Source organism: Anopheles darlingi, chromosome 3 (assembly GCF_943734745.1).
Source record: "Anopheles darlingi chromosome 3, idAnoDarlMG_H_01, whole genome shotgun sequence".
NCBI lineage: Eukaryota > Metazoa > Arthropoda > Insecta > Diptera > Culicidae > Anopheles > Anopheles darlingi.
The window spans coordinates 22,269,374-22,296,466 of NC_064875.1; the positions used below are offsets into that span (position 1 = coordinate 22,269,374).

Sequence of the window (27,093 nt, forward strand, 5' to 3'; positions counted from 1 at the left end):
CTTTGTGCTAAACTAAGGATGCTCGCTAGCAACAAATTGCTCGCTAGCATCCAGGGTTGCTAATACAACCAAATTTTATCTCAAATAGTAGCCTGGAATTTCCTTTTACAAAAGAAAAAAGGACTGTTATGTTGAATATGTTCTTCATTTGTGTGGGATGCTAGACCACACAAATAAAGAACATATGAAGCGATAAAGAACGTACTCCAATAACAAACGATAATCTTTGTAAATGGCATTAGAATAACCGTCATCGCACCTACAACGACCCACAATAGAGGCTGGCCAACGACTGATGCCATAAAACCATGCAGCCACGCATTCTATTGGCCATTTTGCTGTCTCATGCGAGCATTTAATCCTTCCAAATAATCCCATCCCAAGTGCACCCCGGGCCTAACGCGTCGCCAAACAGGTCAGAGTGAAAGCTTAATCGATCGTTTATCGCGCCATCACTCCGGTTCGCAGGTCGCAGTCAATCATGGCTACGACTTGCCCACACTGGCGTTCCCGTTCGCATCGATAGCCAATCGACGAGCTTTACGAAGATTGCAAAACGGTTCTCCAGCTCCAGCAACGAACCCCAGCCCGTAAGGCCACCGGTATAGCGCGCTTATCGTGCGCCATTTGTAGCAATTCAGCAGTTCGGGCGCCGCTAAGCCGCTGTGCTGTAATGGGGGCTCCGTCGGGGGGTTGTTGTGGTCTCCTGCCTCCCTCCCCACAAAAAGGCCACCCCTTCCTAAGGGAACGGTGGTAGTGGTGGTACGTACCTCCAATGCCCACCGCATAGAAGTGCCCTAGGTCACTACCATGGCTAAGATGGTCCGCGCAGGGCGGTGATTCATACGTGAAAGAATGCATTCCCCTCCCGGTGCCGGTGCTACTGTGTGCATTCAATTGAAGAGGATCACTCACACAGGCGCGCTCATTCGGAAGATAGCGGATGGAATGCGGAAGCACTAAAGGGCAAAAGAAATGCAATCACCCGGGCAAGTCAAAGATCTGATAAACAATAATCTGGAGACCGTAAATTGGCGAACCGATCGCGCACTCCCTCTCACGCTGTTTCTACTCTAGAGATCAACTTCTTTGAATGTCAGAAGCAGATGATGTAGCATGTCTGAAGAAGCGAAGACCCTGAAGTAGGTCAAATTACTCCGTGATGAGTCATCGTGTAGCTTTTGGCCTTTCATTCCTTCAAGATGGAGCTCCTGAGGAAGCTGTCGATCTAGTTCCCTATAGGACCATAACCCATCTTCACTTTCTTCCAACTATCCCAACCGCTAGTGGCGGGTTGTCTGCAGCTTGTAGTTTTAGCGGCTTGCTCCAGTACCAGGGTCGATCGAAGCAATTCTTATCGAGACCAATTCCTTCGGGACCGCATGGACGAAACCTAGTACTGAAGACCTGAGACCGCTCGCGTTGTGTTTGCGATAAGATTAAAGTTGTTCGCTGTCACCGTCGGGTGTTTCGCGGAATGGTGCGGAACGAGGAACCAGAAGTAGTAGAAGAAGTGGAAATGGAAACAAAAAAAAAACAACTCTCGAGGGCCATCTTCGCCTTCGTTCGCATTAACTGGCGCAATCCTTTCGCTCTCTCCCTTCTCCAACACCACCGGTGTTCAAGTGGCGCTAGACGAGACCAGACAACAACCAGCCAACAAATCGACTCCCTCAGCTTGGATCTCCGACAACTCCGACCGTTCCTTTTGGGGGACGCACTTTTGCGCACCTTTCTTTCACGCACTAACGCGCATGCGTTGTTATCTTTATTGTTTTGTCGCTTTTTTGGGGGGGGGGGGGGGAGAGTTTTTTGTTGTCACCTTCCCTAGCCCCTTCCCGTTCCCCCACTTCATGCTCCGTGTCGTATGCTTATAACAGGCTCCTCGTTACAACGTCGTCACCCTTGGCGCAATTGGGAACCACGCTTTAGAGACGCGAACAAGCAGAACGAACAAATGCGTTCCAAAATGGCGTGCTAGGGGGTGGTGGTGGTGGTGGATATCATATCGATGCCGCCAGTGCCGGTGACATTTCCAACGCGGCACACGCACGCGACAATCACGACCGAACGACGAGAGTGGGTTTTTGGGACCCCGCCAATGGTGGTGGTGGTGGTCGGGATGGTGGTGGCCAATGAAATATTAATCACGTAACAACGCCACAACGCGCCAGCGATGATGGCGGTGGTGGTAGTGGTGGGTGTCAAATTTTTGAAACTAATGTTTATTGATTACACACTCCCCCTTCCACTGCCCTCCCAATCCAGCCAATAGTGGCCACACCTTCACGTTCGCTCTCTTGTGCGAAGACCGAGAACCAACCAAACCATCGGGCCAAGCGGAGCTGACGGTCCTGCGGGCGGACGGACGGACGGACTTGGAAACTAGAAATTGAGAAACCCCCATTCGTCCCGTCTCGTGCCGGTTGCCGTCTTCTTCATGTTCTTCTCCTTCTTCTTCATTGTCTGTCGTCTTGTTCAGCGTGCGCCAACAACGGCGCCACGGTCCGCAATTACAATTACGGCGAAATCGATGCGGGGCTGCGATATGAATGCCACCCACGCGGTCGACGCCACCACCACGCGAGCAAGATACGAGTGAGTTGGCGATGGTGTGTGATGGATGGGGATGGGGAGCGGAAGGGTTTTAGGATTTCCCACCATTTTAGCTGATTTTTGTCACATTAAATAACGATCAGCATGATGAGTGTGTGTCTTTGCATTCGTATTTGGCATGCTTTGGTGTTCGCCTTTTGTCGCCTTTTTGGCTTGTCTCCATTGTTTTTGGATCGCTCGACATGGTTCTGACGTCGGCAAGGGCCGACAGTGATAGAGGGAGAGCCAGCTATCAGCAGGAAGCATGTTCTATCAGCACGCTGCGCTATCGTTCAGATACGTCTGTCAGTTACCATGGAACGCGTAATATCTCGACACGATCAAGGAAGCGAATGCTTAAACAGTTTACTAAGATTGTCAAGCTATGAGACGTTTTTTTTCGATAAAGACGAAACTGAGTAGGCCAAGTAGCTGAATAAGTTGAGCTGATTTGTAGATTCTGATTATCGGTTTCCATACGATCTTATCTGAAGATGTACAGCAAATGCTGAATCCTTCGCGCTGGAGCAAAACAAGCGAAAACGAATTGACAGAGAATAACGATTCGCAATACATAATAATTTGAATATTCGCATAATAAATCCTTTCAATTGAACTATCCGAGCAATGAATAGGTATATATGACATTTTCTATCATTAATATACTCGTGACGTAGTACGTACGCTATTTCTTCATTCTTTTTTGTCAAGAAACAGCTACAAGCATGATTATAGAACTCAAAAGACAAACTAAAACCTCATGTTCTACTTACCTCATGCTGAGGACGGGAACAGCGATTTTCAGCAGTATTCTTCTCCGCAGGTCTGCCAGAACGGACACTTTCGTTTCGATATTCAAGAATGAAGATATTCCCTTCCCTTTAAGTAACGACCGAACTAACCAACCGACACTTGGCATTGACACAACGCACGCACACGTCACGCCACCGTACTTTACGCGAATCGACTTCTAACCACTCTGCTGCACCTGCACCACTGACGCCTTAACCTAGTTCCCGTTCCTTAGCGCATCCGCGTCATCATCACAAAAGCGCCCTTCTTCCAGTGGCCATGTTTTTGCATTCTCGCATCTATGCTGTGGCGGTTACCTGGTGGTGCATGGGCGCCACTACTGCACCAGGAGCCAAAACAAACAACACATGCACACACGATGGTGGTTTTTTAGTTCCACGTGCAGTCCTGCAGGAACAGTCATGTCGTGGCGTGACTTTTCTACAGAAACCCGCAAACCAGCAATGGACGGATGTCTGATAGTGCTGCTTCCACGAAGCGGTGACTAGCGCTCGGAAGCACCGCCATCACAGTCGCAGGTGGCATTTGAAGAGGATATTCTAGCTCAAAATTGCACAATTAGTAGCAAAGTTTGTTGGTTAATACTGATAGATTGCTCTACTATTCAGCTTTAAGTAACAATGCTGGGCAGTTTTTGTGGAGCGCACTGTCACCAACTTCTTGGTTACTTAACAAACCAGCACCCATGGTTGAAAGATAATAATTTGCTTTCGACATTAAAAAGAAATTATTCAAAAGCTTACCCACCTAGGGGTACGTCTGGGTCGCGCTTAAGAAGACTACATACAGCACACCACAGATGTACCTCCTCGCCACAAGGAAGCCCAAGGTGTCGTCGATCGTCTTGGTGTGATATCCGTGGCGCCAGCCTTGGCTTTGCCGAAGGATGATTTCTTAGCTCTACTCCCTGCACTCCGGCTCTTCGCCACGCAGATTTCACTTTATTGTTCTTTGCCGCAGGCCAGCAGACACTGGGCGCCCGTCCCGTTGGAAGGAATGGCAGAAGATGGTAAAAGATGTCCCATCCCCCGGGGGAGGGGAGGGGAAGCGAGGTGTACTGGTTGAGCCATGCGAACGCGCTCGACACAAAGCTCGAGTGTGAAGCCGCAGCACCGTCACCATATTAACAACATTCGCCAGTTGCAGGTGACCATCAGCCCCCCAGTGGGAGGAGGACTGTGACACTGTTGACACGTCGTATGACCAGCGCCCAAGACCAAAGCCCAAAGCAAACAATCCGTCAACAGCCAATCGAACACACATGCGCCCTCGCGCGTCTTGCTCAGACCCCTACCTCATTGTAATCGCAAGCGCGCGCGCGCGCGACACCAAACGCCTGTTTCAACCCATTATTATTGTGTGGAAGGCGGCTGCAGAACACCCTGGCTGGGAGGATAGGGAGGAGGACCTTTTTTGGTATTAAAAGCCCACACGGCCGGACGGACGGCCGGCCGGCACACGCACAGCCACGCGGCATCGGATTTGGCGAAGAAAATGGCACCAATGGCCAAAGTCAAACGGTTTTGACATTTGCAATTGCTTCGGGCCGATCATCATCACGCGCACGCTAATTGTAACTCAAATTTTAATATAACAGAAATGAGCTTCTTTCGGGAGCTTTCATTTGGAATTAGAATGTTAAACGATTGCGCAAACCAAACGAATAATGCAACTGATCAGCGGGATCAACAAATCGGAATAGATAAGTGAGAGATTTTGGCGTACTTATCATTACGAAGTACCATTTGCTAGATTGAAACATTACTTGCCTTGGATATGTTTAGAGTTGAGTTACGCTGCTCCCAAGAGTGAAGTGAGTTTCTTCCGGCTCAGTTGTTTCTCCAATAAGTAACTTAGCATGTTCCATTTAAAACAGTTTGCACCTATAATGAGATAAGTTGTTGCCAAATTTACATAGATCAAGAACTTTGCGTACTTCCAAATCAATCCTAAATACAGTATAGGATTCTGTCATCAACTGTTCTGTTGGACCTTGTGGGTTCACCCATGTACACTTGGATTTGGGATATCCCCTGGAATAGGAATGCGAATGAACTTGTTTCGGACGTATTCTAAATCCTCCATAGAAGTTGTTGTTAGTGTTGCATAAACGTTTTTTTTCTGTATCTTGATCCAGCAGTGCAATTAGCGAATTCCTGATCCCTACCTACAGCTAGCATTCCGTTACCTCTGGCACGCTCATCACAAAGAACCCATCAAACCCCCCACCGCAACACATCGCTGGAATTCTTCAGAGCAAATATTTGCTCCTCAAGAATCTACCTTCAACACCTCGGCGCTGGCGCACTGTCCTCTGTTAGCCACCCCACCGTGCGTACTGTAGTCATCCATCAATTTCCAGTTTGACCGTTTTTGCTCGCACACCTGTGCCTGTGTGAACCTGACTGACCGACTATTAGTGGATGCTGACGACGGCAAAGCAACCATTTGAACGGAAGAACTCCATTTGCTTTCGATGATGCCCTCACACAGCTGGCTCATCATTAGTTGATGTTTGATATCAGATTACCTCGGTTAAGCGTTCGGCGGTTAGGACCTTGCTAGGAACGCGAACGAAAGGTTCTGCACGTTTCTGCAGCGTATCACTGCACGCCATGGTGCCTAATTAGCGATCACAAATGAGCAGCATCGCTAAATCACTGACGCAGTTGGCCCCGAAAAGGGTCGGGCGCTTTAGCGGGTGACGTTTGACTTTACGGTTCCAAATGTCACAAATTCTTTTAATTCCACGCGAAACACCACTCGCCTCAGGTGAGGATGATGCTATCTTATCTGAGCTCAGAATCAGGTATCGCCGGGCTTCATTTTCCGTTGCCGGTGCTTTTTAGGAGGAATCGGATTCAGCCCGACCCGCCGTTAGCTTGCTCTGTCTTTTGGAATGCCGTTCCACCGCCCGTTCGCTGTGTTATCAAGATGCTTTATATTAAATTTAATTAATTACTAATTTAATTAAAGCAAATTGTAAATTAGCATCATCCATTGGTGCAGCGTGTGATTGACCGTGATTTTTTTTGTATTGCATTAGACTGCATTACGAAGCGAGATAATAATAATTTCTGGAATGACCTAGAAGGCGTACATTCGCATTCATCATTCATCAAAGCGGCGACGCTTTTGCCGAACCATGACAAAAAGTGTCTAGCCACCACGTTTTCTGCTAATCTAAAGCAGCAGCAGCAAAGTATGCTGATTGAATTGCTAGAAAAAAAAACCACTCACTTAATCTTCAATCCTGCCAAACCGTCAACTTCAAATCCGGGGCAATACGTTTGCTCATCGACAAATTGTTAATTGCCCATCGCGTCGTATGCGACGTTATCGCGGTTTGTCTCGCAAGCGATGCAACATGTTGCTCGCTGCACCGAAAAGCACATCACAATTCATTACGAGTGTGCGGAATAGGTGATAATGTGATTTGGAATAACCAAATGGACCACAGTCAAGTCAAACGAGTCAAGACGTGTCAGCTACACGGTAAAGCGGATGCGCGTCTTTAGACGATTCGGTTTTTGGGTGTTTTATGAAAAAAGTGTTCTTCTCTCTGTGTGCGATCGTCTTCATGTTGAAAGCGGATATTTTCGTAGAGCCGATCGAAGGCTAATGATTTTTTTGGTTGATTTGCAATGATTGCAGCCATCCAAGATTTGGTGATTTATTGCAAAAAATCCGTCCTTTTGATGTTGTGCACTGTCCGCACGCGCAGAGGTCAAACGAGTCCATGCTATTGGCACGTGGCTTTTTAATGTTGAGATGATCAATGCACTGCTTAGACCACAGTGATTCCTGTTCTGGTGATTCCTATGGAGTAGACAGCAGGCACTAAAAGTTAAAACTTCATCGCGAATAATAAATCAGTTGCATTTGCAAATTTATCACACTATGCTTACTTTGTTAAGTGGCATAAGCTGGGATATTCATTAACGGTTTCAGATAGCCTAAAAATATAACGAACCAATCCGATAGCCAATCCGAAAATCCACCAACGTTGTCTTCATCTTCATAGTCCGGGACCCATATTTACGATGTCCGATTTCGATCGCCTACGTAGTCACAGTTCGATCATAAAAAAAACATCACGGAAGATGCAGCAAAACCATAACTTACCCTTTTGGCATACATGAAATAAATGGATCCTATCTATTCCTAGTCAAAGTCGCCGCCGTGGCGATTGTGTTGGATTAATTCCATAAACTGGACTGATATTGCGGAATTAGCCGTGCGGATGGTGGCCTGCACATCGTTGGAGGCGTTGAGCCGCCACTATAATGACCTAGCATAAATTCAAGCTGATCACACGCAATCTCCGCTCCGGCCCCCTCGCTTTAGTCGCAACCGCTGGAACCGCTCGAAAGACGGAATTAGGGGAAAGCCGGTTCACCCAAGTCCCGGCAGTCGGCTACACCTTGCGGCACGTTATGCTTGCCCATGCCGAATGCCAGCAGCCTCCACACATCCCGCAGATGCGGCAAATCGTTTGAGAATACCACAGACGCACCGCGACACGAAGCAGACACACAAACGGTAAGGCTGAAGGATACCGCAGGCCATTCCTTTTAACCCGGGCCCATTCACGGCATCGGCAGCGGCGACCGCGACAATGGGGAATGTAAATTGAATTTTCAAAATAAGGAAACAAAACGAACAACAGCAAAACAAAATCAAAAGCAAAGCAAGCCACGGTGGCGATGAACCGCAGCAACCCATCCAAAAAGTTGGCAAAAAGGCGCGCCAAAAACGGCAGCAAACCCCAGAGGGGGGCGCGGGATGGAATATATTCACGATTTTTGATTTCGTTTTGGTGGGTTTTTTTTTGAGGGGTATGTTGTTGCTGTTTTTTTTATTTTTTTTGCATACCTGTGCCGCCCAACATTCTCATCATCCCCTTAAGCAGGTGCCAAGAGGTGTATTATCTTGTTACGGCCCTTCTGCTGGTGCTGGTGGTGGAATCTCCTTTCCCCCTCTCCCCACACTTCGTACCACACAATGTCGCGATCGCGTCGAGTGCGTTAGTTGCGATCGAGTATGGGCGCAGCATAATTGAATTGAGCAGACCGCACACCGATCGTGCGTACCCTTGTTACGGAGGAACACAGCGAGACCGGCAACGGAACTCGCCACTCGATTTGCATGCCAGGCGCCCCCGAGCGATACATACCGAGCTCAAGAGGCCGGTGTCTGCTCGCCGGTGTCTTGTCTGGGCGTCTCGGTGCACCGTCACCGACCGACCGGTAGGACGGTACGGTAAAGCATATTGGCCAAAAATGCCTCTCTCTCTCTCTCTCTCTCTCTCTCTCTCTCTCTCTCTCTCTCTCTCTCTCTCTCTTTCTCTCTCTCTCTCTCTCTCTCGCTGTAGTGCCGGGGGGGTGCAGGCGTGGCCCATTAAATTTCAATTTCATGGTCACCACACACACACACACACCCAACGGACCACAGAACCACGGAAGCGATCGCCTTTCGGGCGCCTCGGGAGTCTGCATCATCGGCCAAACGGCCACACGAAACGGCCGGACCACACCAAACGGCTTGATGATAGTGATTTTGGCGGTGTAAAAACAAATGTTTTGCCTGCGTTTTATGATACGGTGCCGCCGGAGGGCGGAAACCTCCCTCTTCGATGGAGCTTCTTATGCAAATCATAAAATTGAAAACCCCCAGTGCCAGTGCCAGGACCAGGAGCGAAAAGGGGCTCGAAGCGGATCGCGCGCACGCCTCTGCCCCTTTTGCGAGGGAACGTTTCAATTCGTTTCGCGTATCGCGAACCGGAACACATCTCGCGACACCTTGTTAGCCTGTGTTAAGTGTAAGTGCCTGCCTACACAGCACAGGTAGCAGCAACCATTGTTCCGGTGTAGATAGATATTCGCACCAGCGTGCTCCATCAATCAGTTCCACAGTTCCCGCCTCAAGAACTAACAATGGTCGCCGCCGGTCGGTTAGTGTGTCTCGGAGCACATTATCAATTCCGGATCCGGAATGCTCTCGCACCGACGCGCTAATCGGTCAACAATCGGCAACGGGGGGGGGGGGGGAGGGGACAATGTTGCTTCGCTAACGATGTCGAGACCGTTATCGAGATGAAATTCCTGCGAGCGAGCGAGCGAACGGCCGGCCAGGAACGAGAGTAAACAGCGCCAACGACCTTCCTGATAATCCTGCCGCAAGATTTCCGATAATCCTGGTCGCGATTGATGAATGAATTGGCAATTGGCTTCCGGCCTGGAGTGGGCGCAGTGACTGATCGAACCAGATGGCCCGTAATCGGGACATGATAAGGGCAATACGGAACTGACAATGGGAGTGACAAAACCGTGTGCCTATGCCGTATATTGAAAAATGATGTAAGCTGATGCCCGATTGCGTACGCATAGAAGGCAAATACCTTTCCAGTGAGAGTGTGTTGCTGTGTTAAGAAATGAAAAATAGAAAGGGATAAGAAAGCAGTTCGAAAACAGTTACACCGTACATGAGAATGAGATAATTGAAGTTATTAAAGGAATTCATTATACATCAAAGAAACAGCCTTATAAAACGTGGATAGTCTACTGAAAAAATAATAAGCAAAACGGATAAGCAATATGCAATTAAAGTTAAAACGAAACAAAGGAAATTACCAAAGATTGCGAAGTAATCGATGGCAAATACGATAAGCAATAAAAAGAATAAGAAAAATGAAAGATAATAACATTTAGATGACAGAAAAAAAATTTCAACTGGACATCGATCTTGCACTCATCCAGCCCCACTGTCAATCACTTCAAATCTAATGAAGTCATCGAAACAGCGGTGGACCGTGCCAAAAAGGGCGGAGGTTGCAGTTAGTAGCAGCGTGTATGCAATCATCAGCATCCCTGCAACAGCTGGTGCTTCCTCACGATCATGCCATCTGCACGAAGGCATCCATAACGTGCCAGTGGCATGGCGATTAACTTTAAAAACGCCAACCGAATCGATAACACATGCCGTTGCCACCCCCACAACAACCGGCAGCTAAACAATGGTATCGCGGCTACCGGGTACCTCTGCCCAAGTCCGGCGCTAGATTAGAATGCTCATTCACACATTCCATCGCGCGCGCAAGGAAAGTCCCACTTTGCCGGGGTCTCCGCCGGTCACAACACCCGGCAGAAAGTGTTGCGCCGATGCGATGAGGGTCAGCAAGGCACAAAAATAGCAATTAATCATCAATCAACCGCGTACCGCACCGCTGATAACCTCATATCTCTGGCAGGCTGAACTAAAGAAATGTCATCGGCGTGGCCGATTGGCATCTTTGCGCCGGGATGCGAGGGAAGGGGGGAGGGGGGCGCGTATGGGTGTCAGGGCGTCATAAATCAAAGTGCGGATAGTAGTGCGTTTGGGACGCGATGCCGGAAAAACACAACGTCGTAAAGCTGTATCCTGTTCCTCCCCGGCCCCCACCGGGAGGTCCCCTGCGTAGAAGTAACTTATCAGGAGCGGCCAGTTGCATCTGTTTGGATGTCGGAATCCGGATTTGCTTGCTAATACGCCGTACGTCCGGACCAAGCATGCCATGGACGGACGGAATACTGCCGTATGAACAAACTAGGGGTCTTCCCACCATCGTCGTCGTCGTGAACGCTGGCTAATTTGTGTTTGTTGTCGTTTTCCAAAAGCCCCACACGGTGGAGGCAAGCCAATTGGCAATCAGTGATAACGCTTTTATGGCACCTGGCACCACCGCCATGACCTAACACGCCGCAAGTATGTTCGCGCGCTCCTTGAGTCCAAATATAGCAGCGCTTCCTCGGGAGAACCCTCGGGAGGTGTCTGGGGGCCGGTGTCATGCATTCATTCATGGAATTCTGATGCCGTGTTTGTCTCGCCCTCGTCACCCGTCCCACTCCACCCAGGCTCTGTATCAGGCTCAGTGTCTGGAGGTGCTGGGGAGTTGGGTGTATGTTTTTATGGCACTTTTTATCGGTTGTTTGGCGAATGGCGTTTACCCGGTGCGAAATCTGTCAAGCAGCCTCCTGTGAAGTAGGAGCGATCCGTCCATTTTGTTTACTCATACACGATCCTTTTGCCGATAACGGCAAGGTGGTGAAGGTCTGTAACTCGCAATCGGATTGTTATGCTGCTCTTCCAACATTTTCTGGCACGATCACGTGATCCGTTTGCCATTCGCAGGTGTTGTGAACGCGCGCGGCGAGCTTCCTTCCTTCTTATCTGATGACCTTACACTCGTTGCTAGTGTCGGAATTTCGGGTAAGTTTGGTGGAGCATTCCTCTTTCAACCTTTTTTTTTTGCCGACCACTCCAGGTCTGCCAGAGACAGGCAAGCCTGCCAGATACGGAGCCGCCGCCTTGTGATGTGCCGATATGCCACCAATCTGCCAGCAACCGGTCGGATCATCTTTCGATCGATCTAAAGCTCCATTCGTAGCGCTACGAGGAGAAGATTCTTAAGCACTACACGTGTCTTTTGGAAACTAAGAAAATAAAATACTGAAAAATTATAACCTTCAATAAATAAGAACCATTAGCTCAATACGATTAGGATATCGATTTGACGGCACATTTCTACCTTTTCGCTTTGACGTTAAAGCGCCGCCTCTTACCATTCGCTTCAAATAAGGCATTGAAACCCTCCCCAAGACTCGCGGGATCCATTGCGCGGTGTAGTGGCGCCCTTTTAACATGCCAAAACTGTCACCTGGAACACGTTGCATCCAGTTCCTCCTGTTGTAGTAGCCGCGAACAACGGAAAACATTTATTTTGCCGACTTAACGACTTTTGCCCTCCCGGGCGCGCCGAAGGTGAGGCGCCATATTGTTTATCTGTTTTGCTGATACACACACACACATACCCAGGGACAACGCAGGTACGCGGGCAGGGGAAGATGGCGAGGGTAGAACCACCAGCCCCTAATGAGTTTGGTCCACAGCAGCAGCTTTCGCGGAATTTTGCGGCGACAACTCGCATACTAGCTCCGGCGTGTATGGCGGCCCGTCTGTAGCCCGCCCAATAAAAAGTGATATTAACTATCGACGACAGCAACAGACGGCGGTGGCGTCGGCCTCCCTCACCAGCGTTCCGTTATGGGGCGCGATAATTGCTGGGTAAAATATTGCGCGAATGATCTTTTCCCCTGGCCGACTGGGGGGGGGGGGGGGGGGGTGTGTGTGTTCCGGGGGGCTCTGTGTTTTACCCGCTCATTACCGCACAAAAAGGTTGGACAATCAATCACTCCACGCGGATTAGGCGATAGGTAGTGTTATAGTGTCATCCAACTACCAGTCCCGCCTCCCATTACTATATCGGCGCCGTTCACTGTTGCCTGGGCAGCTGTGGCCGGGGACGTGGACGTTGACGTGGACAGCGTTGTTCGGCGGAGGGTGGCGGACGAGATCCCTTTTTTTACGACCCGTCTTGTTGACCGCCCGTCTCGTATCTCGAACGGTTTTTAATGGCGAATTGCTAATTTAGTACTAAGGGGGGAATTTACAGGCTCCAATAAAGCAGGAAAGCCGCGCACCCGCCGGTATGTCGAGTGGAATTCCAGATAGACCGAACCTACTCCAACTCGGGATCGGATGAGACATACCCCCAGTGTGAGGCTGCACATGACGCTATTACTCGACACGCCAACGGGCGTCTCTATTGTACGAATGGAAATATATGTAGCGAAATCGAAGCTTTTATGATTGCGGTTTGTAGCTTCTCAATGCTGCTATAATACTAGTCAGCAATGAATCGAAACTGTAGCAAAGTAGCAGGCAACTACTTTGCCAATAGCACTTTTCTATTCCGTAGTCAATAAACTAGCTCTTAATACCATATTGGACTACAACTGTAATTCTGTTATACATACGTTACCACTCGAAAAGTTCTAATATCCGACGATTGATCCGTTGAGATCATTAAGGATCTACTCTTAGAAATACTTTGAGGTCGAAGACTTTTGCTGCTTGTAGGTTACAGATACTTAAAAAATGAATTGAAATTTTATTACCAAAAAGTTCTAAATAAATTCACTAGAATATAGTCCATTATACATGTTGAAGTCCTCTCGATGGTCAAAATGGCATAATTCTCTTCCAAGCGTATCTTTTTTAGAATAATCATGCTTTGATGAGAACACTAGGAAACTCTATCATAATATGAAGATCCGTATGATTATAATATGAAGATACGTATGACACATCCGTATGATTAAACTACCCAAAAGAATCCCTTCGATCAAGTGTGATATAACCGCCATTACCATGGCCTACCCCTGTTCTTTCGAAGTTTCAAACACATCGAAGCACCAGCATCGAAGCACCAGCCACGAGTTAGCCTCGCTGGACATTACTCGCCCGTCCCGTAGTGGCAGTAGGCTTGCATCGCTGGCATCGCAGTCGTAAAGCGTGCTTGTATTCAGCAGGACAGACAGACGCACGTACCTCCCGCCGTGCCAAAGTGTGGTTCTATGGTGGTGGCTCAGCTTTCTTTTAGTGCTCCTCGCAGTAGACTTCGGCGGCGAGGTGGGTATTTACATCGCGAACTAGAGAGAACAACACTCGGTCTCGGACCCAACACGGCCATGGCCGTGTCACTCTCCGGTCCACGGAACGAGTGCTTGGAGTGCAGCTGCCGCCGTCGGATGGCGAAACACCTCGTAGCAGGTCGCCGACAGGAAAAGAAGGCCAAACAGATTCGGTAAGACGAATGCAGGAAGGTGGAGCACCCGATGAAAGGAATTCTCCTGTATGCGCGCGCGTGTGTGTGTGTGTCACAGGTGGCAAAGGGAAGATAGGGAGGACGGGACAGGGGAAGGGCAAGGGTGCAGTCGAAGAGAGTGAGAGAGGTCTTGCTCCGTAGCGGTGCTTCTTTTGATAAATATTAGCTTTACAAAATCAAATCGTCAAACAGCGCTTCAAATGGGTTGCCTAGGTAACTCACTTTGACCTCACGTCCCCTCCATTTGCCCACCCCCTGAAAGTGTTAGAGGGAGATATGTTGGTTTGTGTTTGTGCGTGTGTGTATGTGTGCGTGCGTGTGCATGTGGTTCAATCTCCACCAAGTTTTTCCAATTGTCTTCTCTCCCTATCGATCCACGGTTGGCGTGGCTGGTCGCCTGGTCTCCTCTAGGGTCTCTTCTCCAGACCCTAGCCACTTGCCGCCTCTTTCACATACACACACATACACACGTGTGCGCACGCACGCACGCACCTCTAAACTCATTACTTATGCTCAAGCATAAACGAACGCTCACACAACGCATGCTGGTGTATTTTCTTTCTTTGTTTTGTTTTGTCCCCCCCCCCCTCGCTTCCTCTTTGGTTGGTAAAATAAGGGAAGGTCCCAGTTCCCTTCGTCCCAGACCTGTCCCCAAGGGGGCTTTCATCAACACCGCCATGCCACCGCATCACCAGCCACGTGCATCCGGCTGACCGGGAACCGCATCTCTGAATCGGCCCATCCGCGCACGACGACCGATCGAACGGTTGGACAGGTTGCTGTGTAGGTTCTATTGGTTCCATAAATGTAAGCCTTCAGGCCAGGCCAGGCCAAGGCAGCTAGCTAGCCAGTCAGCCAACCAACCAACCAACCCAATGTGCGGTGGGTATATGCCGCCGGACGATTTCAGCCGCTACCACCGGCTGTTTGCTTTGCGTTCCAGCTGGCGGCCTACTACACACATAGAAACGCCGAACGGAGCGCGCGGGCTCACACACTGGTGCAATAGATGGATGGTGGAGCAGGTGTGGACGAATCCGAATTCGGCCGGAGGTCCACCGCGAGATCCACGCGGGATAGTGTGGGAAAATGACGTTCACAATTGCGCCACAAGTGGACCCGCAAACACACACGCACACGCACCCTCCAACCTTTCCCTTTTGCATGCATCATGCTTTCATGTGGGAGGGATTTCGGGATGGAATGAGATGATAACTTGCCCTGAAATCGATTGAAGCATTGCAGATCGTTTTCCTACAAGTTAAGACGAGTTGTTTTTATCTCTCTTTCTAGTTATGAACCGGCAAGGAAGAGGTCATTTCAAGATGAAGAATAAACGGGATGTTGCTGCCTTGGAGTTGTAGCAAAACAAAAAAGGCAGGTGATACAGACCACTATACTATCGAGGACATGTCTAATCGGAATTGGTTTCCCAACTTGGTGATCGCGCGTTGAGGATTCACTCCCCTGTACCGTTGTACCCCGGTTATCTGTTCTATTTTTGGCAACTCATTACAGCATGTGCTATTCCCGTGTTTGAGATGAGGTTGTAGCTCTCCGATATCAACGTGCATTATCATCAGCGAATCAATGGTTGCTTTTCTAGCCATTAGAGGGGTGCACTCTGCAGATACTTTCATCAAACGTCACTATGGGGACAGAGCTATAAAGAGAAATGTGACCGCAACGAAAATTACTTATTTCACGCGAATCATAGCATCTTCAACCGAGCACATAACACCAGCTAATCCTTTCGAAGTTTATTCACTAGCCTCATTTGGTAGGTAATGTGAACAGCACCATAATTGTGCAGCATTACACAGCATCAATCGCAGCACTTCGTTCCGTTTTCAATTAGCGAAACAACGAATATATACTCCATCAAGAAAACACCTCGCATGCCTCTGCCACCTTCCATACATTCAATTTGGCACGAGCATAAAACGGAGAAAGTACACAGACTTTCAGTGCCACAATGTAAAAACCCAATGGTGCCGCTATTCATAAGCGATTTCTGTTTGCTCACCCAACGGATAGAACTTTATAGCTGGCTGGACTCGTAAAACTTTCCTCATGTCGCAGTGAAAAATTACTAGACAGCAGAAGACGGAACAGCATCCGAAACCGTGACGCTCTTCTGTCAGCTCTCGTGTGCAGCGCGTTTGCAATTAGGAGAAGTGGCAAAGATTTGCAATCAACGGTCGATGCTTGAAGCCGATGCTGGCGGGGGACGAACATTATAAGATGCCCAATTGTGCTCGTAAGGGCACCGATAATGATATGCATATCGCAGGCGGATTGGTCGGATGTCAAACTGCCAAGGGCACAGGGCAGCCTCCCGCGCACTGCAACTGCATGTCACCCCCTCGCCACACGCCAGGCACGAATATGGAACCGGCCGCTCTTTTTGCTTTCTCTCCACCACTCGTGGTGTCGAAACTTTCCGTTTTCTTTCGCACAACCGTCCACTGCTGTCTCAGCTCGAAACCATCGAGCTCTTACTCACTTACCCGGCCTCGTCATCGATGCCTCTGGCCGCCTGGCTGCCGGCTTCGCATCCCTTCATTATCCATTTATCTCGTTATCTGATTGAGTGATGTTTGTTTGTCTTCGTCCCGTACGGTAACAACATGCATTTCTCATATGTCTAATATTTTCTCATTGCTTTTCTTGAAATTTCATCGAAATCTTTGTCAACTTGCTTTTCTCCGTTTGCTCCGTTTGCTCCCGGTCGAGCGGCCGGGCAGGTTCGCGGGGCAGCCCCGGCGGTCGTCAGGGGTCTCTCTGTCTTTATCCGTCCGGAAGATATGTATATTACGTTGCCTTCCTTCGCTTTCAACGCAGCGTGCCCAGTGCCGTAGCACGGCCAGTGCGCCGTGGGTAAGTTGATGTTTCACCGCCCCTTCAACAAACCGCACCACGTGGAGGAACCGCGACCGAGTCGGATCGTGTCCCTTTCCCCCGCTTCTTTACGCGCCGTGTGTGCGCCGCGGTGCGTGCATGTTTGGGCGGGTAGTAGTAATGTACGCGTTTCATGAATAATGCAAACTTAATTTTTTTCCTCCTTCTTTATCGGGGTGGCCCTTTCATTGTAATGTGTCCTCCTCCTATCGTGTCGCCTGGTCTGGTCTGGTCTGGCCTGGCCTGGCCTGTCAGCACACTCACAGCTCGTCCTCAGATGCGTGTCTGAGGCGACGATGTAGTAAGCGCTTCTTCGCCTGGCTGTGGCGGAATGATGTTGCTTATCTCTCGCAACCAATCACCGCAGACTCCCATCCTACTCCTTCCTAAAGTGTGCGTCACTTCGCATTTCGTTCGTTGGTGCGTTCTTTAGCCGTTTGTCCACCGTACCGGCGTAAATTGGCGTAATTTTTTAAAGAAAATGTTAGCTCTAGCCAACCGTGGTTGGTAGCCTCATTTCTAAAGATTTTCGAACTTACTAGTCCAGATAGTTAAGAACCCTGTAGTTTCTCAAGAAGTCCATGAATTTTCGGTCGAACTACTCAGAGAAGCATTTGTCGTCATTCTTGTGTGCGGAACATACGCCGCCCGATCATTTGGATCATCATAGTTATGCGACTGCACGGACGTCATTAACGCTGCAGTGCGGCACATCGGCTCGTTGAAAAGCCGGCCCGTTGAAGCAACATAAAAGCAATCGAATCAGTAACGGGCACGCACGCTCGCACGCGACAAAGCATGATGCCGACTGAGTGATCACTGAGGAAACATACGGTTCGGATACGTTTACCAAACTTGACAGAACGTGGTGGAAGGAAATTATTTCATACAAAAGTTCACTTTTTTATTAAATTGCATTACAGCTCAGAAGATTTCTTCGTTCGTCAGTTCATCAATCATCACGCCTCGGCCTACTGTACGGAGTTCTACGGAGAGTACCCAGACGAACGTACTCACCATTCTTACTGATTGCGCAGGAGCGCACCTGTTAGCCTTTCGGAGGTCGTTGGGTAAAAGATCTCGATGTATGAGGTGGCGGCGGATTAGTTCTCCAATGCGGCTGCCGTTCGACCGATGACGAATGTTCGGACGACCGAAAATCCGGATTATTTCTCCAATCGCGATTCCGATGCATCGATGGACCGGGTGATTGAGGATACATTTGACCCCATTCCGGCTGTCGCCGATAGTCCCGGTGATGTGGCGCGTTCGAAACCTCCAAGCTCGTACCTTCCATTTTGTACAAATTGTCAAGATAATTTGGCCGCTCCATTTCATGCCCGCGTCGAGCATTGAACAGGTCGATGGCATCGCGGGCCCGGTAGCGTAACTTAAGAATGAGGTACGCACACACGAGATACCCCGTGCGATTGAGGCCATGCGTGCAATGAACGCCGACGTACCTTCCTATATTCAAATTTGTGATTAGAGTTACTCATCGGCGCACGAGCGAACTTTCTTGGACTCACCATGACTTTCTGGCCGCCGGTAGTAGTCGTCGACGATCTGAATGAATCTGGTGCATGCAAAAGTGAGAAGAGAGGAAGAGAGGCAGGTTGCAAGTGCATGTAAAGGGTAAGTTGAGAAAGTCATTGCATGGTATCGCAGGTGCACATCTTACCGACGCACCACGGCATCCTTCGGGACCATTTTGCCCATCACTTGCAATTTTACGTGGGAAACACCCCCTTGGGAGAGTTCGTTGGGCTCGTAATACCGGGCGGTGTTAGTTAAATCGATGACCAATCCCAACGGTAACCGCGCAATGGCATCGGTGGGCGTAAACCGATCTTCAGGTCGCACCGAAGTGAAGTTCTGGAAGAAGAAGTAACAAAGCAACAATCTTTACGGAACATTCCTTGCTGATAGCAAGCAGACCCCTTTTAGGTGGGTTCTTCCTCAATGGTTCTAACCACTGCGTGCTTATAGTAGATGCATGCTTTCGTCAAAGGATCGTCACAGCTTTTGTACAATATCAGTGGCTCTAGGTGATCGTTTTGATCATGATTTTGTATAAGCGATTGAAAGAGAGATTTTTGAATTTCATGACAATAGTTCTGATAGAGAAAAGATGTGCAGTCGTTAACACATTTAGCTGCCTTAACAACTCGTACATCTCATCAACAATATGAAGTGTGTCTGACATATGATTTTATCCATCCTAGAAAATCGTACTGATGCCGGATCGCTGCTATTTAATTTGGCCACTTTCTTTCAGTTTAATCAAGCTTTGGTCAAGAGATCCTCTAGGAAGAATTTCGTACTCGCCAAAGCTATTGCGATAATCTTGTTACCAACATGCGCTTCAAGCGCTAAGAGATTATCTGAAGCATCTGAAGCAGACTCTTGAACAATGTAATCGTTTCATATAATATGCTAAAAATGTACCTTGATCCTTTATCAAGGGAACAATTGATAGCTGCATAAAAGGATCTGTCTTCTTTCTTTTGCAATTGCTTGTTGTCACTAGCACCGATCAGCTGTGCAGATCTCCGTTAATGCAGACAAAAAAACGTTTACCGTACATCCTACAGAGCTCATGTCGTTGGGGTAAAGGTTAACCTACTGTCTGGCTGCCTACCATTCCCGGGCGGTGTGAGAGACCACCTGGATGCGATACCCATCGTGATTGTATTTGCATTTACGCGTGCGGCCGCCCCTCGAACCCTCGGTGATGACGATGTGATGTGCTGATGACGATCATATCGATCGATGGTGATCAGATCATGGATCGATGCACTGCTGCTCCCCTACGCAATGCACTTGCTCCATGCTACCCGGCCCCACTCCTCCTGCTGACAAACTAATCAAGCTTAAGGCGTAATGTCATGTCGAGGGTTCGGTGATTCGATCGCTACGCTCCGCATCCCCCTCCTCCCTCCTTCCGCGCCATCAGTCCGACACTGATCGGATCAAACTCATCAACCGCTAATCGCCATTTACGACGGAAGGGTCCTTCTGTTCGTGTGCTGCCGCTCAATTCATACAGGCATCAGCAGGCTGCTTGGCACATTCCTGCGACCATTCCTGGGACCACCCCAAGACCCAAGACAGAGAAAGATGGAGAGAGACATAGGAGGGGGGGGAGGAACTGGTGTGTGTGTCTGTAAACAGGCGGATTCAATTTCCGGAACAAAACACAAGAAGGAAGGATCCGTTTCGCGCGCGCGCGCACGCTCGCGCGGCAAGTGACACCACCCGCTCTTGCACGGCCACCGTCATACCCTTCCAGCTGCTACGGTGACGAATGATCGATTTGGCGAAAAATGTGGCGACGCCGGTGGTCTACTTTCAATTACGATGATACCATCCAGCCCGTCGCCCCGTGACATGGAGGCCCCATCGGTGTGGCCCGGGCGAGCCAGTGTGCACCGAGCACCATTGCCGAGATCGGCCTGGCTAAAGGAAAAAATATTAATTAACAATAATAATACATTAAACGTTTCGAACGCCCGTATCAAGATCATTTCGCTGCGACTCCGCCGCTGTGCCGGGGCCCGCCGATGCTTCAGGCTTTTCGTGGTGGATGGTGTTGGTTGATTGGACAAGGCTTGACGGGCTGACTGGCTCTCGTGTGCTGGCTGGCTGACTGCGCGGTGGACATGGGTTGCGAGCGACGCGCTTATTACATTTTTTCCCCTTTTTCCACCTTTTTTTTAATTAATACATTGACTTCAATCGATCTCGAACTTTGAGAGACAAGCTCACACACGCACACACACGCGCACAGACGGCGAGAGGAGGCAACGAGAAAGAGAAGGGGTACACGCAAACGCACCCAGGCAGCGTGACGGATCGATCGATATCGCGCGATATGAGGAGAGAGAGAGGAGACGCGATCGCAAATAATGTTGGACGATGACGATGATGACGCTGACTGCGCCGTCGTGTCGTCGCGCGCATGATGATCGCGAGCTGAGCGCAAGTGCGTTGCGATCCTTCCAGCAGCAGGACGGATTCTCGGCTCTGGAACAGCGAAAAGAACAGTCCCGGCCTGGCCGGGCCTGGCCAGGATGTTTCCGACCCTGGAGAAATGTTTGTTATATTACATTTTACATAATGATACCCTTTTAAAGCCCTTTGCGCCTTACGCCGGAGAGTAGGTCGGCCAAATGTGTCCGTGGATCGAGCCACCGGCACCTCTCCCGCCTTGGAGTGTGATGAAGCTATGGGGCACTTTTGTTGTTGTTGTTTCATTGCTTTTTTCATTTTTCCTGTATTTTTTTTTTTGTTAATTCCATTGTCATCCTCTCATCATCATCACCCCTAAAAGCTACCACCGCAGCCTTCCGCGGCCACACCAGGCAATCAAACCCGGCTAATGGGCCATCTTGCTCTCTTCCCGGTGCTTCTCCTGTCATGCCTTCCATTGCAGCGATTGGCTGGCTGGCAGGCTGGCGGGCTGACCCAGCCAGGCCGACCGATATTATCGATCCATCCTCTCCACACCTACCACGGCCCACCATCTTTGTCCAGCCTCCCAACGAGCGATCCGCGAGAAGGATATGATTGCATACCGATCACCGAAGCATCACCACCATCGCCATCATCATCATCATCACCGTTGATGCGTTCACTCTGTATCATGCGCTTGTGTGTGTGTGTGTGTATCTCGTCGTCGTGGTCACAATTTCATTTTCTTTCCCCCCCTTTACGCACGCACCTCTCCACCCCTCTTGCACACTGTACTGCCTCTTCCGAACCGGCGGCCGAAAACGGAAAACACACTCGCCAAGGAAAGGATGGAACAAGATAAATTGCACAATTAAGACATTCCTACCGGTGATTCCCTGATCCTTCGGCGATGAAGGATGTGTTAAACTTTGTAATAATCCCCGCAACATGCCATCAGCATCAGCCAAGCAAGCCCCCCCAGCGTGCACCGGTCGATTGATGGGGCGTGCATCAATGCATGCATGTCAGTGCGCCGGACCCACCCAGTGTCCGTGGTTGTTGGTTCGGTTTCCCTCTTTTTGATGCCGTGTGGCATCGTGCGGGGTTTATGCGCACGGTAGCTGATGAAATTACTGTTTGTTTTAAGTGTGACGCTGACGCTGGACTGCGTATAGTGATGTACTGTAAGGCGGTGCGTTGCGTGCAATTTACGTGAAATTGAAACATATTAAACCATCATCATGGTCCCGGACCCGGGCGAAGCGTTAAGCGTTGGGATCGCGATCGCGTTGTGATCGCGTGGAGTTTCGAAGTGCAGAAACTGTAGAGTGAGGGCACAAGAACTCCAGAACATGGGACTACAAAGAGGCGACACAGAGACTTCGGTTTCAAACAATTTGAGAGTGATAAAAGGTTGCCTCCTTTAACTTTACGTAGCGATCTTAATGAACTCTCTGACTTATCTGGAATCTGGCAAATGCAATAGTAAGCTATGACTTTGTAAACACCACTTAATTACAAACGCAGTACTCTGTGATTGTAATCCACGCATGAGGTCGCATTCAAAGTACTTCAATTCAAAAGCACTTTCGTTGTAGATTCTTCTATAAACCATAACGCGCACCTTGTGCGAAAGTGTTCGTGTCGTGTCCACGAATTTGATTTCGTGTACTGAATCATAGAGAGCATCCAGTTCTGTCTGGTGACTAAAAGAAGCTTAGTAAATTTTAAAACGTGTCTGCATACTGACGAGGGCAAATTGATGTTTTGCAGAAAAGCTATGAGCGAGCCAATCGAAACGAAACCATGGAAACCATTGACGGTTGCTTGTTTGTACGTGTATTAGCGGTTAAAGGATGCCACGTGATGCAATCTATTGTACAGTTGCAGTGCCTGCAGCGATCGCATGACTCATGCTTCTTCAGCAAACGTACCTTTGGACGAGATCTAACATGTTCAGTCGATAGCCAGTGCATGTACAAAGCAATCGATGCAGATCTCTCTCCCTCTCTTCACATTTAGTGCAACTGATCATTGTTCTATATTGTACAGCGCAGCAATTGTACTCGAAACATCGCACCGCTAGCTGCGCCGGACATTCTTTCGGACAGCATAATGACACACAATTGAGCGATCCACACTTGCAAATACGATCTTCAGCGGGATCCTTTCCCTGCTTTTTTCCTTCTTTCCTTTTTACAACCCAACCCATTCATGCTCACCACTGAGAATGATGAATCACCGCGCAGCGCGGCGACACAGAGATGCAGCAGACGCTTTCCGCGATCTTCCGCAGCCATACCCTGCGCCATGCGGCCATGCGCCCTTTTCCAGCTTTCGGACTGTAGCGAAAGCCTACGAAAGATGCGTGATGTGTCACGCATGGTTCGCAGACACATAAATAAGCGGTATAACCCATGGCATAGGCCGTCACATCGCCATAGTGCACACGCCGCCGCCCCGTGTTCGCTTCGGATCATCCTTCCAAAATGGGACACATTAAAAAGGAAAACGACGGCTCAGCCAGCCGATCGACCGGCCAGTCAGTCAGTCAGTCAGCTTCTCGTCGCTTACCACCACTTCGCTTCGTAGAGAATGTCGCCCAGAAACCCGGAGAAGAGTATGGTGTGCACAGGGCGGAAAGGTGAACATGTCCGTGCAGACAACTATCTGTTGCGATCTGCAGCACCCTCCTCCCCTCGCGCAGATTGGCTGCACACGGATCGTTGCCCGGCTTTGCTCCTCTCGCCTGGCAATGCCATTTGAACATAAGCGGCAGTTGTTATGCATTCATTACCATATGGTGATGGTGGTTTCATCACCATCGTGCAACGCTAACAGCCGTAACCTATGCGGCATCAGTTGACCCAGCTATTGGCCGATTGGAGCCGGACTAGGCCATGCCGGAAACAAATTGGCAACGTCCGGCAGTGCCACTACTAGTGCCACTTGTTAAGGAAAAATATATGAGCAATCACAACGCCCGTATCAAATACTACGAGGGATTTGTTTAATCAGTTGCTAGAATCAACCGGATACTTGCGATAACATATCTGACATGATAAGAAAACGGCTGTTGAGCACATTGGGGGTGGACTTACCCTCGACAGCGGCACCTTCATCGGGATAAATCGATCGGCGATTAGCCCGCCATACGGGCTGTACGCCTCCCATCTAGAACCAAGAACGAAGGAAATGCGCCAGGGCAACGCATTAAGTTAAGGTCACAGCTAAAACACGCGAATTATACAGGTTTTAATCCAAAAATTAGTAAAAACCCTACCGATCTGGAATTTTCGTCGACATAATTTCGGAACGTAAACAAACTTCGCCGCACCTGTCAAATCAGCTAGGCCCGTGCCACACGAAGCGTAAATTTACGCGTAAATTTACAAATTAATGCCAAAACGTTTAATTTTAACCCTTACACCCTGTCAATGTTAAAGATTTGACTGCGGTAAGGGTTAAATTAAACGTTTTGGCATTAATTTGGAAATTTACGCGTAAATTTACGCTTCGTGTGGCACGGGCCTGTGGACTAGCCGGCGGAAAGTTTGTTTTGAACGTACCGCGTGTTTCCTTCTTTTTTGTAAAACGAGGAAAACCAAAAATCCTGGTGGGAAAAAGGCACGATGGCCCAAAATTCTGATGCCGTGAAGCAGGCCATGTTCGAGGAGCTGCAGATTATTCTGAATCCCGACTCGGAACAGCGGAAATCGGCCGAGGCCAGACTAGCACAGCTGAAGTTTACAGAATGTAAGTACACGAGAGCTTCGTCCTGGAATGTTGGGCAGCGGGTGAATCACACCTTTCGTCTTGTAACATCACTTGCCTCTGCCGTAGGGTACGGTGTGAGTTTGGCCGAATTTACCATCGACCAGCACATTCACATCGGCATCCGGCAGCTAGCATCGGTGATGCTGAAACAGTACGTGGACGATTGTTGGACCGGCGAGGGCGATGAGAACGAAGAACAGGACGGTGTGAGGGCTCTCAGCGCGATGCCATCCGATCAATCGACCGGTATGCTGCTGGTGAATGATGAAGCGAAGAAGCGGATAAAGAAGCTGCTCCCGGAGGGGCTGTACGATCAGAATAGCAAGGTAGTCGGCCGTGAATGTACCTCATTCGGTGTCGGATCATCTTTTAAAAACTAAATACTCTAAATTCCCTTAGATACGCTCGGTCGTTGCCTACTGCATCGCGAACATAGCCCTCTACGATTGGCCCGGTGACTGGCAGGAGTTGTTCGATGTGATCGTCAAGTGTTTGAGCGGCACCGAGAACTCGATCGATGGTGCAATGAAGGTGCTGGTCGAGTTCACACTCGAGCTGGACAAACAGGTAGCGGATGTCGCTCCACTGATACTGTCCGAGGTGTACCGGATCTTTTCCGCCGACACGATGTACAGTGTTACGGCGCGCAAGTATGCGGTCGAGATCCTTTATGCCCTTCTCCGTAGTATCAACGTGAACCTTACAACCCGCCATCAAAAATCGGCTATCTTGAATCCGGTGCTGCCAAATTTTATGCAGCGCTTGATCGAGGGTCTTACCGCACCGAATGGTGCTCACAGTAGCTTTCAGCTGAAAACGCAAATCATCAAAGGTAGGTCACCGCAGTTGCCGATGGATGGCCATCGCATGCGCTTACGTTTCCCCCTTCGCTATTTCCTTACAGTGCTAAAGTACATGATATCCGATATGTCGAAATTCGTGCGACCCTACATTGGCACGATTCTGCCGACAATCTGGCAGCTGCTTACGCAGTTGGCCGATTTCTACGTCAAAGTCGTGGTAAATGAGCTAGAAAGCGGCCCCTTCAATGGTACCGGGCCAGAGGGTGAGGACGAGGCGGACGATTTCGTGCAGATGATACTGCAGATCTTTGAGTTTGTGCACACGATCATCGAAATGAAGCGTTACAAGGCGGCAATCACGAACGTGCTGACCGATCTCGTCTACATTACGCTGCTGTACATGCAGATCACCGAGGAGCAGGCTCAGGAGTGGATGGAAGATGCGGAAAAGTTCGTCGACGACGAGGATGAGCAGGGAGTCGAATTTACGATTCGTGCCACGGCCCACGATGTCCTGCTGATCGTGGAGCAAGAGTATGGCAAGCAGCTACTGCCGTGCTTTGCCGAAGCCCTCAGCAAACACAGTGCCGTGGCGGAGGTCGATCGAAACGCGGGCAATCCACACTGGTGGAAGATACACGAATCGTCCATGCTAGCGGTGGGTTCGTTCAAGGGACTGATCGTGGAAAGTGGTCCCGCTGGTGGGTTTAATATGGGCCAGTACCTCGCGTTGATCAAAATGTTAATGGAAAGCCAGGCATCACCGTACCTGCTCGGTCGCTGCCTATGGCTGTTGAGCCGATACGCTGACTGCGATGTACTGGGACAACCGTTCGCGGAGCAGATCGTTAATGTGGCTGTCAACAGTATGGCACTCGATAAACCGATCGTGCTGCGGATCATGGCCGCACGGTATGTTTCGCTGGCGTGATTTTGAACCCCAGCCCCGTTAATGTCTCACTTTTCCATCGCAGAGCCATCCATGGATTTTGCACTAATTTGAAGGGCACGGCCGATGAACGGATGCACGTGTTGATCCTGTCGAAAATACAACACTTCCTGGATGGTTTGCTGCCACTGTTTGAGCAATCACAAAACACGGTGGTCTGCCTGTTGCTGGAAGCCCTAAACGCACTCATACTGGTAAGTACGCATGCTCCCTCTGCCATACAGAATACCAGGTTAATTTCGTTTAATCCGCCTATTCGCTTTCCCACCTTAGTTCGATGCGAACGCCACGGCTACGCTGGGCCCAAAGATCATCGATGTAACGATGGCCGTGTTCATGAAGTATCATGACGATCGGTTTCTGCTGGAAATGGTACAGGACGTGCTAAGAACCCTATCCCAGAATCCGCTCTGTCTTCCGGCGCTCCAGGAGCGCATTATTCCCACACTCGTGGACATTCTCGGCAACGAAGCATCCGACTCGACGCATGCGCCAGACGTTGCGCTCGATGTGCTGCAAACGCTCGTCAAATACGCGAAAGCACCGCTGAGTGAGGCTATGATCGAGAGCGCCTTCCCGGCCGCGGTTCACTGTGT

General features: G+C 49.5%; 3 protein-coding genes across 3 annotated transcripts in view; 2 read left to right on the forward strand and 1 right to left on the reverse strand.

Annotated features, from left to right (window-relative positions):
* Window positions 1-17,887: 17,887 nt before the first annotated feature.
* LOC125955956 (RNA/RNP complex-1-interacting phosphatase homolog) lies at window positions 17,888-24,294 on the reverse strand. The gene is made up of 5 exons (XM_049687332.1): window positions 24,252-24,294; window positions 24,070-24,142; window positions 18,696-18,889; window positions 18,544-18,590; window positions 17,888-18,481 (listed from the first exon to the last, which is right to left on the reverse strand). The coding sequence occupies exons 1-5, from the start codon at window positions 24,272-24,274 to the stop codon at window positions 18,063-18,065; spliced, it is 756 nt and encodes a 251-aa protein (XP_049543289.1). The 5' UTR covers window positions 24,275-24,294; the 3' UTR covers window positions 17,888-18,062.
* Window positions 24,295-24,513: 219 nt separating this feature from the next.
* Window positions 24,514-27,093, forward strand: part of LOC125955899 (importin-9) — a 3,814-nt gene continuing 1,234 nt past the window's right edge. Inside the window, exons 1-6 of the mRNA XM_049687216.1 lie at window positions 24,514-24,724; window positions 24,812-25,071; window positions 25,145-25,577; window positions 25,650-26,460; window positions 26,523-26,691; window positions 26,771-27,093. The exon at window positions 26,771-27,093 is cut by the window's right edge and continues 1,234 nt beyond it. Of these exons, the coding sequence (XP_049543173.1) occupies window positions 24,601-24,724; window positions 24,812-25,071; window positions 25,145-25,577; window positions 25,650-26,460; window positions 26,523-26,691; window positions 26,771-27,093 (2,120 nt within the window). The 5' untranslated portion in view covers window positions 24,514-24,600. The remainder of the gene's footprint in view (window positions 24,725-24,811; window positions 25,072-25,144; window positions 25,578-25,649; window positions 26,461-26,522; window positions 26,692-26,770) is intronic.
* The window catches only part of LOC125955935 (AT-rich interactive domain-containing protein 1B-like), a 42,110-nt gene continuing 41,256 nt past the window's right edge, over window positions 26,240-27,093 (forward strand). Inside the window, exon 1 of the mRNA XM_049687283.1 lies at window positions 26,240-26,249. The gene's annotated coding sequence lies outside the window, so the exon portion shown is untranslated. The remainder of the gene's footprint in view (window positions 26,250-27,093) is intronic.

Coding starts and splice junctions, on each gene's coding strand:
- LOC125955956 (XM_049687332.1), bottom strand. CDS start 24,274: ATGTCGACGAAAATTCCAGATCG. Junction 18,890..24,069: donor TGAAGGTGCCGCTGTCGAGG/GTAAGTCCACCC, acceptor TTCTTCTTCCAG/AACTTCACTTCGGTGCGACC. Junction 18,591..18,695: donor AAGGATGCCGTGGTGCGTCG/GTAAGATGTGCA, acceptor TGCATGCACCAG/ATTCATTCAGATCGTCGACG.